The sequence below is a fragment of the Heptranchias perlo genome, chromosome 16 (genome assembly GCF_035084215.1).
Source record: "Heptranchias perlo isolate sHepPer1 chromosome 16, sHepPer1.hap1, whole genome shotgun sequence".
NCBI classification, from domain to species: Eukaryota; Metazoa; Chordata; class Chondrichthyes; order Hexanchiformes; family Hexanchidae; genus Heptranchias; species Heptranchias perlo.
The window spans coordinates 66,376,958-66,394,009 of record NC_090340.1 but is presented as its reverse complement, the minus strand read 5'-3'; the positions used below and the strand labels follow the sequence as shown (position 1 = coordinate 66,394,009).

At 50.1% G+C, this 17,052-nt stretch overlaps 1 protein-coding gene across 1 annotated transcript in view; it reads left to right on the top strand.

Annotated features, from left to right (window-relative positions):
- The window catches only part of tat (tyrosine aminotransferase), a 96,466-nt gene that overhangs the window by 57,188 nt on the left and 22,226 nt on the right, over nucleotides 1-17,052 (top strand). Inside the window, exons 9-11 of the mRNA XM_067998244.1 lie at nucleotides 2,921-3,049; nucleotides 11,936-12,019; nucleotides 12,096-12,194. Coding sequence (XP_067854345.1) covers nucleotides 2,921-3,049; nucleotides 11,936-12,019; nucleotides 12,096-12,194 — 312 coding nt within the window. The remainder of the gene's footprint in view (nucleotides 1-2,920; nucleotides 3,050-11,935; nucleotides 12,020-12,095; nucleotides 12,195-17,052) is intronic.

Below are 17,052 nucleotides of genomic sequence, written 5' to 3'. Positions count from 1 at the left end.
CCCGGTTGAGGCTGTCCTCATGGATGCGGAACTTGGCTATCAATTTCTGCTCAACGATTTTGCGTTGTCTTGTGTCTCGAAGGCCGCCTTGGAGAACGCTTACCCGAAGATCGGTGGCTGAATGTCCTTGACTGCTAAGGTGTTCCTCGACTGGGAGGAAACCCTCCTGTCTGGCGATTGTTGCGCGGTGTCCGTTCATCCGTTGTCGCGAGACCATGCAGACACTGCTGGGACCACTGTTTTTCTTGATCCATATTAATGACTTGGAATTGGGTGTACTGGGCACAATTTTCAAATTTGCAGATGACACAAAACTTGGAAGTGTAGTGAACAGTGAGGAGGATAGTGATTGACTTCAAAATAAGTTGTGAAGAGGATATAAGGAGTCAGTAAAGGGATATAGATAGGTTAAGAGAATGGGCAAAAATTTGGCAGATGGAGTATAATGTGGGAAAATGTGAACTTGTCCACTTTCGTAGGAGGAATAGAAAAGCAGTATATTATTTAAATGGAGAGAGATTGCAGAACTCTGAGGTACAGAGGGATCTGGGTGTCCTAGTACATGAATCACAAAAAGTTAGTATGCAGGTACAGCAAGTGATTAGGAAGGCAAATAGAATGTTGTCACTTATTGCAAGGGGAATGGAATATAAAAGTAGAGATGTTTTGCTACAGTTGTACAGGGCATTGGTGAGACCACATCTAGAATACTGTGTGCAGTTTTGGTCTCCTTATTTAAGAAAGGACATAATTGCTTTGGAGGCGGTTCAGAGAAGGTTCACTCGACTGATTCCTGGGATGAGGGGGTTATCTTATGAGGAAAGGTTGGACAAGTTGGGCCTGTATACACTGGAGTTTAGAAGAATGAGAGGTGATCTTATTGAAACATGTAAGATCCTGAGGGGACTAGAAGGGGCAGATACTGAGAGGATGTTTCCCCTTGTGGGAGAGATTAGAACTAGCGGCCACAGTTTAAAAATAAGGGGTCTCCCATTTAAGACGGAGATGAGGAGAATTTTTTTCTCTGAGGGTCGTGAGTCTGTGGAACTCCCTTCCCCAGAGAGCGGTGGAGGCAGGGTCATTGAATATTTTTAAGGCTGAGTTAGATAGATTCCTGATTAACAAGGGAATCAAAGATTACAGTAGGTAGACGGGAAAGTAGGGTTGAGGTCACAATCAGATCAGCCATGATCTTATCAAATGGCAGAGCAGGCTCGAGGGGCCAAATGGCCTACTCCTGCTCTTAATTCATATGTTCGAGCGTAAGATGATATAGACAGGCTGGTGGCATGGGCGGACAGGTGGCAGATGAAATTTAACGCAGAAAAATGCGAAGTGATACATTTCGGTAAGAACGAGGAGAGGCAATATAAACTAGAGGACACAATTCTGAAAGGGGTACAGGAACAGAGAGATCGTTGAAGATGTCAGGGCAGGTTGAGAAAGGGGTTAAAAAAGCAAACGCAGTCCTGTGCTGTAACTTCCTCTGATTCTATCCTGGGTTTTATAAATAGAGGCATAGAGTACAAAAGCAAGGAAGTCATTATGAACCTTTATAAAACACCGGTTCGGCCACAACTGGAGTATTGTGTCCAGTTCTGGGCACCGCACTTTAGGAAGGATGTGAAGGCCTTAGAGAGGGTGCAGAAAAGATTTACTAGAATGATTCCAGGGATGAGGGACTTTAGTTACATAGATAGACTGGTGAAGCTGGGGTTGTTCTTCTTGGAACAGAGAAGATTGAGACGAGATTTGATCGAGGTATTTAAAATCATGAAGAGTCTAGACAATAGAGAGAGAGAAACTGTTCCCATTGGCGGAAGGGTCAAGAACCAGAGTACATAGGTTTATGGTGATTGGCAAAAGAACCAAAGGTGACATGAGGAAAACCATTTTTATGCAGCGAGTGTTTAGGATCTGGAATGCACTGCCCGAGGGGGTGGTGGAGGCAGATTCAATCATGGCCTTCAAAAGGGAACTGGATAAGTACTTGAAGGAAAAAACTTTGCAGGGCTACGGGGATAGGGTGGGGGAGTGGGACTAGCTGGATTGCTCTTGCATAGAGCCCGCACGGACTCGATGGGCTGAATGGCCTCCTTCCGTGCTGTAACCTTTCTATGATTGTAAAACAGAAAACAGAGGGTGGGGTTAAAGGTAGTTACTCAGGCTGGCAAAAGGTGGGAAGTGGTGTTCCACAAGGATCAGTGCTGGGACCACTGTTGTTCACAATTTACATCAACGATTCGGACTTGGGAATTGGAAGTACAACTTCAAAATTTGTGGATGACACCAAATTGGCGATGTAGTTAATGCAAAGGGAGAACGTGACAAAATACAAGAAGACATTAACAAACTTAACTCTAGGGGGATAGAATTAAAAAGCAGAGAAGTTATGTTAAACTTGTGTAGAACCTTGGTTCGACCACACTTGGAGTACTGTGCACAGTTCTGGTCTCCATATAATGAAAAGAATATAGTGGCACTGGAGAAGATGCAAAAAAGATTTATATTTATCAGAACTGAGTGGTTATTCCGATCAGGAAAGATTGAACAGGCTGGGGCTTTTTTTTCTCTAGCGGGCACGGTAGCTTAGTGGTTGTTACCTGATTAGTAATCTAGAGACATGCAGTTCAAATCCTGCTACAGCAACTGGGGAATTTAAATTCAGTTATTAAATAAAGAAATCTGGAATAAAAAGCTAGTATTAGTAATGGTGACCATGAAGCTACTGGATTGTTGTAAAAACCCATCTGGTTCCCTTTAGGGAAGGAAACCTGCTGTCCTTACCTGGTCTGGCCTATATGTGACTCCAGGCCCATTGTAGATGTGGTTGATTCTTAACTGCTATTAGTTAGTACTGTCTTGTGGAGGACAGATGGTATTCTCTAACACAAACTAAACCAATAATTTGTTCCAACAGGTCCGAGATGGTCTGGTCTGTTTGAGTCAAAGAATTCTTGGCCCATGCACAATTGTCCAAGGAGCGCTAGAAAATATTCTGAATAAAACAACTCAAGAATTTTATGATGACACCATCAGCTTCCTGAAGGTACCTGCTGGACTCAGCTTTCTGGCCAGTTTCTGACTGTTAATTTGGTTTGGATATGGTTTTAATTGCATCAGCTTTGATACTTTACACCCAATATAAGTGTTCCATACATTTTAGAATATTGATTATTATTATTCCAGGTCACAGACCCTATTGGTCCTTGTTTGAGGGGAGGGTTTTATAGTTTGAGTGGGAATTGGAGCTTGGCAGAAAAGGAGTTAATGGGTATGTAATTGGTTAACCAATAGAACCCAACGATGGTGCTACAGGGATTATCATCAGCCTGAGACCGCTTTTGTTTAATATCTGGTATTAGGAGTCACAAGCACAGTGGCTAAATTTGCAGTTGATGCAAATCTAATAAAGGTATAGACTTCAAAGCTGAACAGGATAAGCTCCAGGAGGATTTGAATATATTTGGGAATTGGGTAGACAGGCAGCATAGAAATGCAAAGTGCTTAATGTGGGGACAAAAAGTCCTGGAAAGGACCTTACTTAAACAGAAAGAAAATAATGTGTATGGGAAATGAAAGAGATCTGGGGGTCCTGATTGACAATAAATTGAAGCGATCGCAACAATGCTCGGTGACAGTGAGTAAAACAAATCAACAACTTGCATTTATATAGCGCCTTTAACATAGTAAAACGTCCCAAGGTACTTCACATGAGTGTTATCAGACAAAATTTGACACTGAGCCACATAGAGATATTAGGTCAGGTGACTAAAAACTTGGTCAAAGAGGTGATTTTTAAAGAGCGACTTAAAGGAGGAGAGATAGGTAGCGAGGAGGAGAAGTTTAGGGAGGGAATTCCAGAGCTTAGGGCCTAGGCAGCTGAAGGCACGGCCGCCAATGATGGAGCGATGAAAATTGAGGGATATGCAGGAAGCCAGAATTGGATGAATGCAGAGATCTCAGAGGGTTGTAGGGCTGGAGGAGGTTACAGAGATAGGGAGGGATGAGGCCATGGAGGGATTTGAACACAAGGATGAGAATTTTAAAATCGAGGCGTTCCCGGACCGGGAGCCAATGTAGGTCAGCGGGCACAGGGGGTGATGGGAGAACGGGACTTGTTGTGAGTTAGGATACGGGCAGCAGAGTTTTGGATGAGCTCAAGTTTATGGAGGGTGAAAGATGGGAGGCTGACTAGGAAAGCATTGGGATAGTCCAGTCTGGAGATGACAAAGGCATGGATGAGGTTGGGATGTATTGAAATCAGATGTTGGGATGTATTAAAAGGTCAACACTGAGCTGAAATTGTGAAGTAATCTTACCATTTTATAAATCATTGGCATCTAAGCAAATAGTATTGATTCATTCAAATGCAAATTTGATAGATTGATATACAGCATATGAGTAATTTGAGGCAGGAATGTGGTGAGTGTAACAGACTCGGGAGGAACATAAGACTTTGGACCTATGGTTCCCAAAGATCTCCCCCACTGGGGGTTTTCCTTAGCTCATGTCTGGGTCTGTTGTAAACTAATCGATAGAGATTGATTGCTATGATTAGTCAACAACTCCATTATCGTTGGATAATGCGACTATCAGGATGTTGGAGGTGAATTGGATGGACCTTGGTCTTTTATCGTCTAGCAATTCCCGTGCTCCTATATCAAGAAGGAGTCTGCACTGTACCATTCACTGGAGATGGTTTTAATTATTCATTCTTGGGATGTGGGCGTCGCTGGCGAGGCCGGCACTTATTGCTCATCCCTAATTGCCCCTCGAGAAGGTGGTGGTGAGCCGCCTTCTTGAACCACTGCAGTCTGTGTGGTGAAGGTTCTCCCACAGTGCTGTTAGGAAGTGAGTTCCAGGATTTTGACCCAGCGACGATGAAGGAACGGCGATATATTTCCAAGTTGGGATGGCGTGTGACTTGGAGGGGAACGTGCAGGTGGTGTTGTTCCCATGCGCCTGTTGCCCTTGTCCTTCTAGGTGGTGGGGGTCGCGGGTTTGGGAGGTGCTGCAGCGGGTGGGAGGCAGGGGGAGGGGTGGGAGTGGGAGGGAGGTGTCTGAGAGATGATGTAAGAAAGTTAATGGAAAAGGTAAATCTGAAAACTAATCTTGGGATCTTGTGAACACAATACAAGAATGTTCGGCCCAGCAAGTCCATTCCTTTTCACAGATTACCTCCACCTATTTTCCATCTTGTGATTAGAAGGTTAAAGAGTGATCTGATCGAGAGATTTAAGATGATTAAAGGATTTGATAGACTAGATAGAGAAACTACTTCCTCTGGTGGGGGGAGTCCAGAACAAGGGGGCAGAACCTTAAAATTAGAGCCAGGCCATTCAGGGGTGATGTCAGGAAGCACTTCTTCACACAAAGGGGAGTGGAAATCTGGAACTCGCTTCCCCAAAGAGCTATTGGGGCTGGGGTCCAATTGAAATTTTCGAGACTGAGATCGACAGATTTTTGTTGGGTAAGGGGATCGAGGATTATGGAGCAAAGGCGGGTGAATGACATTGAGGTACAGATCAGCCATGATCTAATTGAATGGAGGAACAGGCTCGAGTGGTTTAAGGGCCTCCTCCTGTTCTGGTAACAGACTCAAGGGGCTGAGTGGCCTCCTCCTGTTCTGGTAACAGACTCAAGGGGCTGAGTGGCCTCCTCCTGTTCTGGTAACAGACTCAAGGGGCTGAGTGGCCTCCTCCTGTTCTGGTAACAGATTCAAGGGGCTGAATGGCCTCCTCCTGTTCCTGTGTAACAGGCTCAAGGGGCTGAATAGCTTCCTTTTTTTTATTCATTCATGGGATGTGGGCGTCGCTGGCGAGGCCGGCATTTATTGCCCATCCCTAATTGCCCTTGAGAAGGTGGTGGTGAGCCGCCTTCTTGAACCGCTGCAGTCCGTGTGGTGAAGGTTCTCCCACAGTGCTGTTAGATAAGGAGTTCCAGGATTTTGACCCTGTGTAACAGGCTCGAGGGGCTGAATGGCCTCCTCCTGTTCCCGTGTTCTCACCATGGTGTGACACCCTTCTCTTTCCAGGAACACCTCCAATTGCCTCGGACCCATTTACATTTCCCGCTTTGATGTGCTTCCCTGGGAACTTATTCCACACTTTTTCCCTAAGGTTCAACAACCTCTTTTGATCCGTACTCTATCTCTCTGCTGATGTAGTGCAGTTACTTATGGCTAAGCACAGTGCTCATGGTCTCATAGCTTTATCCACCAAAAACTCTACAGTCTATTTCTTCAGAGCAGAATAGTCCAGGAATTAAGAGGCAAGCAGGGACAGTCCAGGAGCGAGAGGCGAGGGGACTAGAGCTGGACAGTCCAGGAGCGAGAGGAGAGGGGACTAGAGCTGGACAGTCCAGGAGTGAGAGGAGAGGGGACTAGAGCAGGACAGTCCAGGAGCGAGAGGAGAGGGGACTAGAGCTGGACAGTCCAGGAGTGAGAGGAGAGGGGACTAGAGCAGGACAGTCCAGGAGCGAGAGGAGAGGGGACAAGAGCAGGACAGTCCAGGAGCGAGAGGAGAGGGGACTAGAGCTGGACAGTCCAGGAGTGAGAGGAGAGGGGACTAGAGCAGGACAGTCCAGGAGCGAGAGGAGAGGGGACTAGAGCAGGACAGTCCAGAAGCGAGAGGAGAGGGGACCAGAGCTGGACGGTCCAGGAGCGAGAGGAGAGGGGACTAGAGCTGGACAGTCCAGGAGCGAGAGGAGAGGGGACTAGAGCAGGACAGTCCAGGAGCGAGAGGAGAGGGGACTAGAGCTGGACAGTCCAGGAGCGAGAGGAGAGGGGACTAGAGCAGGACAGTCCAGGTGGGAGAGGAGAGAGGACTAGAGCTGGACAGTCCAGGAGCGAGAGGAGAGGGGACTAGAGCAGGACAGTCCAGGAGGGAGAGGAGAGGGGACTAGAGCAGGACAGTCCAGGAGTGAGAGGAGAGGAGACTAGAGCAGGACAGTCCAGGAGCGAGAGGAGAGGGGACTAGAGCTGGACAGTCCAGGAGCGAGAGGAGAGGGGACTAGAGCAGGACAGTCCAGGAGCGAGAGGAGAGGGGACTAGAGCTGGACAGTCCAGGAGCGAGAGGAGAGGGGACTAGAGCAGGACAGTCCAGGAGCGAGAGGAGAGGGGACTAGAGCTGGACAGTCCAGGAGTGAGAGGAGAGGGGACTAGAGCTGGACAGTCCAGGAGCGAGAGGAGAGGGGACGAGAGCAGGACAGTCCAGGAGCGAGAGGAGAGGGGACTAGAGCTGGACAGTCCAGGAGTGAGAGGAGAGGAGACGATAGTTGGACAGTCCAGGAGCGAGAGGAGAGGAGACTAGAGCTGGACAGTCCAGGAGCGAGAGGAGAGGGGACTAGAGCTGGACAGTCCAGGAGCGAGAGGAGAGGGGACTAGAGCTGGACAGTCCAGGAGCGAGAGGAGAGGGGACTAGAGCAGGACAGTCCAGGAGCGAGAGGAGAGGGGACTAGAGCTGGACAGTCCAGGAGCGAGAGGAGAGGGGACTAGAGCAGGACAGTCCAGGAGCGAGAGGAGAGGGGACTAGAGCAGGACAGTCCAGGAGCGAGAGGAGAGGGGACTAGAGCAGGACAGTCCAGGAGCGAGAGGAGAGGGGACAAGAGCAGGACAGTCCAGGAGCGAGAGGAGAGGAGACTAGAGCTGGACAGTCCAGGAGCGAGAGGAGAGGGGACTAGAGCAGGACAGTCCAGGAGCGAGAGGAGAGAGGACTAGAGCAGGACAGTCCAGGAGTGAGAGGAGAGGAGACTAGAGCTGGACAGTCCAGGAGCGAGAGGAGAGGGGACTAGAGCTGGACAGTCCAGGAGTGAGAGGAGAGGGGACTAGAGCAGGACAGTCCAGGAGCGAGAGGAGAGGAGACTAGAGCTGGACAGTCCAGGAGTGAGAGGAGAGGGGACTAGAGCTGGACAGTCCAGGAGCGAGAGGAGAGGAGACTAGAGCTGGACAGTCCAGGAGCGAGAGGAGAGGGGACTAGAGCTGGACAGTCCAGGAGCGAGAGGAGAGGGGACTAGAGCAGGACAGTCCAGGAGCGAGAGGAGAGGGGACTAGAGCTGGACAGTCCAGGAGCGAGAGGGCTAGAACTGGACAGTCCAGGAGCGAGAGGAGAGGGGACTAGAGCAGGACAGTCCAGGAGTGAGAGGAGAGGGGACTAGAGCTGGACAGTCCAGGAGCGAGAGGAGAGGGGACGAGAGCAGGACAGTCCAGGAGCGAGAGGAGAGGGGACAAGAGCAGGACAGTCCAGGAGCGAGAGGAGAGGGGACTAGAGCTGGACAGTCCAGGAGTGAGAGGAGAGGGGACTAGAGCTGGACAGTCCAGGAGCGAGAGGAGAGGGGACTAGAGCTGGACAGTCCAGGAGCGAGAGGAGAGGGGACGAGAGCAGGACAGTCCAGGAGCGAGAGGAGAGGGGACTAGAGCTGGACAGTCCAGGAGCGAGAGGAGAGGGGACGAGAGCAGGACAGTCCAGGAGCGAGAGGAGAGGGGACTAGAGCTGGACAGTCCAGGAGTGAGAGGAGAGGGGACTAGAGCTGGACAGTCCAGGAGCGAGAGGAGAGGGGACTAGAGCTGGACAGTCCAGGAGCGAGAGGAGAGGGGACGAGAGCAGGACAGTCCAGGAGCGAGAGGAGAGGGGACTAGAGCTGGACAGTCCAGGAGCGAGAGGAGAGGGGACGAGAGCAGGACAGTCCAGGAGCGAGAGGAGAGGGGACTAGAGCAGGACAGTCCAGGAGTGAGAGGAGAGGAGACTAGAGCTGGACAGTCCAGGAGCGAGAGGAGAGGGGACTAGAGCTGGACAGTCCAGGAGCGAGAGGAGAGGGGACTAGAGCAGGACAGTCCAGGAGCGAGAGGAGAGGGGACTAGAGCAGGACAGTCCAGGAGCGAGAGGAGAGAGGACTAGAGCAGGACAGTCCAGGAGTGAGAGGAGAGGAGACTAGAGCAGGACAGTCCAGGTGGGAGAGGAGAGGGGACTAGAGCTGGACAGTCCAGGAGCGAGAGGAGAGGGGACTAGAGCTGGACAGTCCAGGAGCGAGAGGAGAGGAGACTAGAGCTGGACAGTCCAGGAGCGAGAGGAGAGGGGACTAGAGCAGGACAGTCCAGGAGCGAGAGGAGAGGGGACTAGAGCAGGACAGTCCAGGAGCGAGAGGAGAGGGGACAAGAGCTGGACAGTCCAGGAGCGAGAGGAGAGGGGACTAGAGCTGGACAGTCCAGGAGCGAGAGGAGAGGAGACTAGAGCTGGACAGTCCAGGAGTGAGAGGAGAGGGGACTAGAGCTGGACAGTCCAGGAGCGAGAGGAGAGGGGACTAGAGCTGGACAGTCCAGGAGCGAGAGGAGAGGGGACGAGAGCAGGACAGTCCAGGAGCGAGAGGAGAGGGGACTAGAGCAGGACAGTCCAGGAGCGAGAGGAGAGGGGACTAGAGCAGGACAGTCCAGGAGTGAGAGGAGAGGAGACGAGAGCAGGACAGTCCAGGAGCGAGAGGAGAGGGGATTGGAGCTGGACAGTCCAGGAGTGAGAGGAGAGGAGACTAGAGCTGGACAGTCCAGGAGCGAGAGGAGAGGGGACTAGAGCTGGACAGTCCAGGAGCGAGAGGAGAGGGGACTAGAGCTGGACAGTCCAGGAGCGAGAGGAGAGGGGACGAGAGCAGGACAGTCCAGGAGCGAGAGGAGAGGGGACTAGAGCTGGACAGTCCAGGAGTGAGAGGAGAGGGGACTAGAGCAGGACAGTCCAGGAGCGAGAGGAGAGGGGACTAGAGCTGGACAGTCCAGGAGCGAGAGGAGAGGGGACTAGAGCAGGACAGTCCAGGAGCGAGAGGAGAGGAGACTAGAGCCTGACAGTCCAGGAGCGAGAGGAGAGGGGACTAGAGCAGGACAGTCCAGGAGCGAGAGGAGACAGGACTAGAGCAGGACAGTCCAGGAGTGAGAGGAGAGGAGACTAGAGCAGGACAGTCCAGGAGTGAGAGGAGAGGGGACTAGAGCAGGACAGTCCAGGTGGGAGATGAGAGGGGACTAGAGCTGGACAGTCCAGGAGCGAGAGGAGAGGGGACTAGAGCTGGACAGTCCAGGAGCGAGAGGAGAGGAGACTAGAGCTGGACAGTCCAGGAGTGAGAGGAGAGGGGACTAGAGCAGGACAGTCCAGGAGCGAGAGGAGAGGGGACTAGAGCAGGACAGTCCAGGAGCGAGAGGAGAGGGGACTAGAGCAGGACAGTCCAGGAGCGAGAGGAGAGGGGACTAGAGCAGGACAGTCCAGGAGCGAGAGGAGAGGGGACGAGAGCTGGACAGTCCAGGAGCGAGAGGAGAGGGGACTAGAGCAGGACAGTCCAGGAGTGAGAGGAGAGGGGACAAGAGCAGGACAGTCCAGGAGCAAGAGGAGAGGGGACTCGAGCTGGACAGTCCAGGAGCGAGAGGAGAGGGGACTAGAGCAGGACAGTCCAGGAGTGAGAGGAGAGGGGACTAGAGCTCGACAGTCCAGGAGCGAGAGGAGAGGGGATTGGAGCTGAACAGTCCAGGAGCGAGAGGAGAGGAGACTAGAGCTGGACAGTCCAGGAGCGAGAGGAGAGGGGACTAGAGCAGGACAGTCCAGGAGCGAGAGGAGAGGGGACTAGAGCTGGACAGTCCAGGAGCGAGAGGAGAGGGGACTAGAGCAGGACAGTCCAGGAGCGAGAGGAGAGGGGACTAGAGCAGGACAGTCCAGGAGCGAGAGGAGAGGGGACTAGAGCTCGACAGTCCAGGAGCGAGAGGAGAGGGGATTGGAGCTGGACAGTCCAGGAGCGAGAGGAGAGGAGACTAGAGCAGGACAGTCCAGGAGCGAGAGGAGAGGGGACTAGAGCTGGACAGTCCAGGAGCGAGAGGAGAGGGGACTAGAGCAGGACAGTCCAGGAGCGAGAGGAGAGGGGACAAGAGCAGGACAGTCCAGGAGTGAGAGGAGAGGGGACTAGAGCTGGACAGTCCAGGAGCGAGAGGAGAGGGGATTGGAGCTGAACAGTCCAGGAGCGAGAGGAGAGGGGACTAGAGCAGGACAGTCCAGGAGCGAGAGGAGAGGGGATTGGAGCTGGACAGTCCAGGAGCGAGAGGAGAGGGGACTAGAGCAGGACAGTCCAGGAGCGAGAGGAGAGGGGACTAGAGCAGGACAGTCCAGGAGTGAGAGGAGAGGAGACTAGAGCTGGACAGTCCAGGAGCGAGAGGAGAGGGGACTAGAGCTGGACAGTCCAGGAGCGAGAGGAGAGGGGACTAGAGCTGGACAGTCCAGGAGCGAGAGGAGAGGGGACTAGAGCTGGACAGTCCAGGAGCGAGAGGAGAGGGGACAAGAGCTGGACAGTCCAGGAGCGAGAGGAGAGGGGATTGGAGCTGGACAGTCCAGGAGCGAGAGGAGAGGAGACTAGAGCTGGACAGTCCAGGTGCGAGAGGAGAGGGGACTAGAGCAGGACAGTCCAGGAGCGAGAGGAGAGGGGACAAGAGCTGGACAGTCCAGGAGCGAGAGGAGAGGGGATTGGAGCTGGACAGTCCAGGAGCGAGAGGAGAGGAGACTAGAGCTGGACAGTCCAGGTGCGAGAGGAGAGGGGATTGGAGCTGGACAGTCCAGGTGCGAGAGGAGAGGGGACTCGAGCAGGACAGTCCAGGAGCGAGAGGAGAGGGGACTAGAGCTGAACAATGCAGGCATGAGGGAGCAATAAATAAACAAGAACTAAAACATGACAAAGGCATCTCAAGATGACAACTCATGCTGAGTGTTTCTGAAAGAGTTGGTGACCACTTATTCCAGCACAGGCACAATGGGCTGAATGGCCTCCTTCTGTGCTATGTCATTCTATGATTCTATGAATGTAAGCAGTTAGAGGGTGGACATTTATTTAGACAAAGAGTTGATTGTTAATTGAATGAATAAAGACTATTGAAGTTGGAATTAAGGGTGGAGTAACTCTGACTGTTTTCTCTTCTCAGTCCAATGCTGACCTGTGTTTCAATGCCCTCTCGATGGTTCCTGGCCTGCAGCCAATCAGACCATGTGGAGCCATGTACCTGATGGTGAGTAGGGTGGAGCTCAGTATTAATCAGGGCTTCAGACACTCAAATTCTCGTTTACTCATTTCTTTGTTTTCAGGTTGGAATCGACATGGACGATTTTCCAGAATTTGAGAGTGACATTGACTTCACTGAACGGCTGATAGCAGAACAGTCGGTTTTCTGCCTTCCTGCTACGGTAACTCGATTTCACACACTCGCCTCGAGCCCAGTTAATAAACAAATCCTGCAGTGAGACTGAAGGAGACATTTAGGCCCAGTGAGACCGACCTCCTTCCTGACTGGTCAATTTCATGCTCAGGCGAGGGGGTCAGTGCCATCAAGGTCAGTGGTATCGGCCATAATGCAAGCATCCCTCCGAGGGCAGAAAGGCCCAGCCACGAGGTCAATCTGTTTGTTTTCTGCTCCTAATGGTGCTACCGGGGAGGGGCATGCAGCACAAGGTACAGGTCACAGGGCACAAGGCACAATGCAGCTCTCAACTGGTGTGAGCTCCACTGAGACCTGCCAAGGGCATATTGGATGGAATGCCCATGGTCACACATGGACCCTCCCAGACACATCCTGCTGCTGCAGGGAATGTGGGCAGAATATTTACCCCCACGGGAAAATCGCTGAGCTGTTCAAATGGGGAATAATCTCAGCGGAACCAGGTGCCACCTCATCATACGGTCTCCTATTGGGCAATGCGCCCTACACCCATTCAGGCCCCAACTGGAATTTTGAGCACACGATGTATTATGAGATTATAGAATCATACAGCACAGCAGGTGGCCACTCGGCCCATCGTGCCTGTGCCGGCTCTTTGAAAGAGCTATCCAATTAGTCCCAGCCCTCTTTCCCCTTAGCCCTGTAAATTTCTCCTTTTCAAGTATTTCTCCAATTCCCTTTTGAAAGTTACTATTGAATCTGTTTCCACCGCCCTCTCAGGCAGTGCATTCCAGATCAGAACAACTCGCTGCATAAAAACATTCTCCTCATCTCCCTTTTGCCATTTATCTTAATTCTATATCCTCTAGTTACTGACCCTCCTGCCAGTGGAATCAGTCTCTCCTTATTTACTCGTATTAAAACCCTCTTCTAGGCTTTGACATCCTTCCTAAAGTGTGTTGCCCAGGATTAAAACGCAGTACTCCAGCTGAGGCCTAACCAGTGTTTTATAAAGGTTTAGCATAACTTCCTTGCTTTTGTACTCCAAGCCTCTATTAATAAAGCCAAGGATCCAGTATGCTTTTTAACAGCCTTCTCAACTTGTCCTGCCACCTTCAAAGATTTGTGTACACACACCCTCCGGTCTCCCTGTTCCTGCACGCCACTTAAAATTGTATCATTTAGTTTATAATGCCGCTCCTCATTCTTCCTGCCAAAGTGCATCCTTGTATGCCCTGTAAACCCAAGTCCAGGTCGTTAATATATAACAAAAAGAGCAGTGGCCCTTATAAGAACATAAGAAATAGGAGTAGTAGGCCATATGGCCCCTCGAGCCTTCTCCACCATTCAATAAGATCATGGCTGATCTTCGACCTCAACTCCACTTTCCTGCCCTATCCCCATAACCCTTGATTCCCTTAGTTTCCAAAAATCTATCGATTTCACTCTTGAATATACTCAATGACTCAACATCCACAGCCCTCTGGGGTAGAGAATTTTAAAGATTCACAACCTCCTGAGCGAAGACATTTTTCCCCACCTTGGTCCTAAATGGCCGACCCCTTATCCTGAGACTATGCCCCCTAGTTCTAGACTCTCCAGCCAGGGGAGGCAGCCTCTCAGCATCTACCCTGTCAAGCCCTCTAAGAATTTTATACATTTAATGAGATCACCTCTCATTCTTCTAAACTCCAGAGAGTATAGGCCCATTCTACTCAATCTCTCCTCATAGGACAATCCTCTCATCCCAGGAATTAATCTAGTGAACCTTTGTTGCACCCCCTCTAAGGCAAGTATATCCTTCCTTAGATAAGGAGACCAAAACTGTACACAGTACTCCAGGTGTGGTCTCTCCAGAACCCTGTACAATTGTAGCAAGACTTCTTTACTTTTATACTCCAACTCCCTTGCAATAAAGACTAACATACCATTTGCCTTCCTAATTGCTTGCTGTACCTGCATGTTAACTTTCTGCGATTCATGTACAAGGACACCTAAATCCCTCTGACTACCAACATTTCTTTTATAAAATATTCTGCTTTTCTACTGTTCCTACCAAAGTGGATAATTTCACATTTCCCCACATTATACTCCATCTGCTACCTTCTTGCCCACTCACTTAACCTGTCTATATTCCTTTACAGCCTCTTTGTGTCCTCACAGCTTACTTTCCCACCTTTCTTTGTTATAACTTGCCAACCCGAAAATTACCCGTTTATTTCTACTCTCTGTTTTATGTCCATTAACCAATCCTCTATCCATGCTATTACCCCCAACCCCATGAGCCCTAATCTTGTGTAACAACCTCTTATATGACACCTAGGAACATATGAACATATGAATTAAGAGCAGGAGTAGGCCATTCGGCCCCTCGAGCCTGCTCTGCCATTTGATAAGATCATGGCTGATCTGATTGTGACCTCAACCCTACTTTCCCATCTACCTACGATAACCTTTGACTCCCTTGTTAATCAGGAATCTATCTAACTCAGCCTTAAAAATATTCAATGACCCTGCCTCCACCTCTCACTACTGTGTTCACCACTACGCTCTGCTTTCTGCCAATTTTGTATCTATGCTGCCACTGTACCTTTAATCCCATGAGTCTCAATTTTGCTAAGTCTATTATGTGGCACTTTATCGAACGCCTTTTGAAAGTCCATACACACAACATCAATTGCACTCCCCTCATCAACCCTCTCCGTTACTTCATCAAAGAACGCAATCAAGTTTGTCACATATTATCTGCCTTTAACAAATCCATGCTGATTTTCATTTATTAACCCATATTTTTCCAAGTACCAATTAATTTTGTCTCAGATTATTGTCTCTAAAAGTTTCCCCACCACCGACATTAGGCTGGCTGGCCTGTAATTGCTGGGTTGATCCTTACACCCTTTTTCGAACAGTTGTGTAACATTTGCAATCCTCCAGTTCTCTGGCACCACTCCTATATCTAAGGAAGATTGGAAGATTGTGGCCAGAGCCTCCGTTATCTCCATCTTTACTTCCTTCAGCTACCTAGGGTGCATCCCTTTAGGGAAGGCCAGCACGGATTTGTTAAAGGAAAATCATGTTTAGCTAGCCTGATAGAGTTTTCTGATGAGGCAACAGAGAGGGTTGATGAGGGCAATGCAGTTGATGTGGTGTATATGGACTTCCAAAGGAATTTGATAAAGTGCTGCATGGAAGGCTTATCATCAAGATTGCGGCCCATGGAATAAAGGGGGCAGTAGCAACATGGATACAGAATTGGCTAAGTGACAGGAAACAGAGAGTAGTGGTGAACAGTTGTTTTTCGGACTGGGGGGAGGTGTACAGTGGTGTTCCCCAAGAGTCGGTGCTGGGACCACTGCCTTTCTTGATATATATTAATGACTTGGACTTGGGTGTACAGGGCACAATTTCAAAATTTGCAGATGACACAAAACTTGGAAGGGTTGTAAACAGTGAGGAGGATAGTGATAGACTTCAAGAGGATATAGACAGGTTGATGGCATGGGCGGGCACGTGGCAGATGAAATTTGGCGCAGAAAAATGTGAAGTGATACATTTCAATAGGAAGAACGAGGAGAGGCAATATAAATTAAAGGGCACAACTCTAAAAGGGGTACAGGAACAGAGAGACCGGGGGGTATATGTGCACAAATCATTGAAGGTGGCAGGGCAGGTTGAGAAAGCAGTTAAAAAAACATACGGGGTCCTGGGCTTTATAAATAGAAGCATAGAGTACAAAGATATGGAAGTCATGATGAACCTTTATAAAACACTGGATCGACCACAACTGGAATATTGTGTCCAGTTCTGGGCACCGCACTTTAGGAAAGATGTGAAGGCCTTAGAGAGGGTGCAGAAGAGATTTACTAGAATGATTCCAGGGATGAGGGATTTTAGTTACGTGGATAGACTGGAGAAGCTGAGGTTGGAACAGAGAAGGTTGCGAGGGGATTTGATAGAGGTATTCAAAATCATGCAGGGTCTTGACAGAGTAGATAGAGAGAAACTGTTCTCACTGGCGGAAGGGTCAAGAACCAGAGGACACAGATTTAAGGTGATTGGCAAAAGAACCAAAGGTGACATGAGGAAAAACCTTTTTTACACAGCGAGTGGTTATGATCTGGAATGCACTGCCCGAGGGGGTGGTGGAGGCAGATTCAATCATGGCCTTCAAAAGGGAACTGGATAAGTATTTGAAAGGAAAAAATTTGCAGGGCTACAGGGGTAGGGCAGGGGAGTGGGACTAACTGGATTGCTCTTGCATGGAGCCAGCGTGAACTCGATGGGCCGAATGGCCTCCTTCCGTGCTGTAACCTTTCTACGATTCTCTGATTCTATCTGGACCGGGTGACTTTTCTACTTTGAGCGCTACCAACCTTTTAAGTACTTCCATTTTAGCCATTTTTATCCTCTCCAATTTATCTACTACCTCCTACTTTATAGGGAATTGGAGCAGGAGTAGGCCAATCGGCCCCTCGAGCCTGCTCTGCCATTCAATAAGATCATGGCTGATCTGATCCCAACCACAAATCTAAAGAACACAAGAAGTAGGAGCAGGACCCGGCCACTCAGCCCCTGGGCCCTCTCCGCCACCCACAGGGCATTGACCGATCCGAACTCAGCTTCATGTCCAATTTCCTGCCCGCTCCCCATAACCCCTAATTCCCTTTACTTCTAGGAAACTGTCTATTTCTGTTTTAAATTTATCTAATGATGTAGCTTCCACAGCTTCCTGGGGCAGCAAATTCCACAGACCTACCACCCTCTGAGTGAAGAAGTTTCTCCTCATCTCAGTTTTGAAGGAGCAGCCCCTTATTCTAAGATTATGCCCCCTAGTTCTAGTTTCACCCATCCTTGGGAACATCCTAACTGCATCCACCCGATCAAGC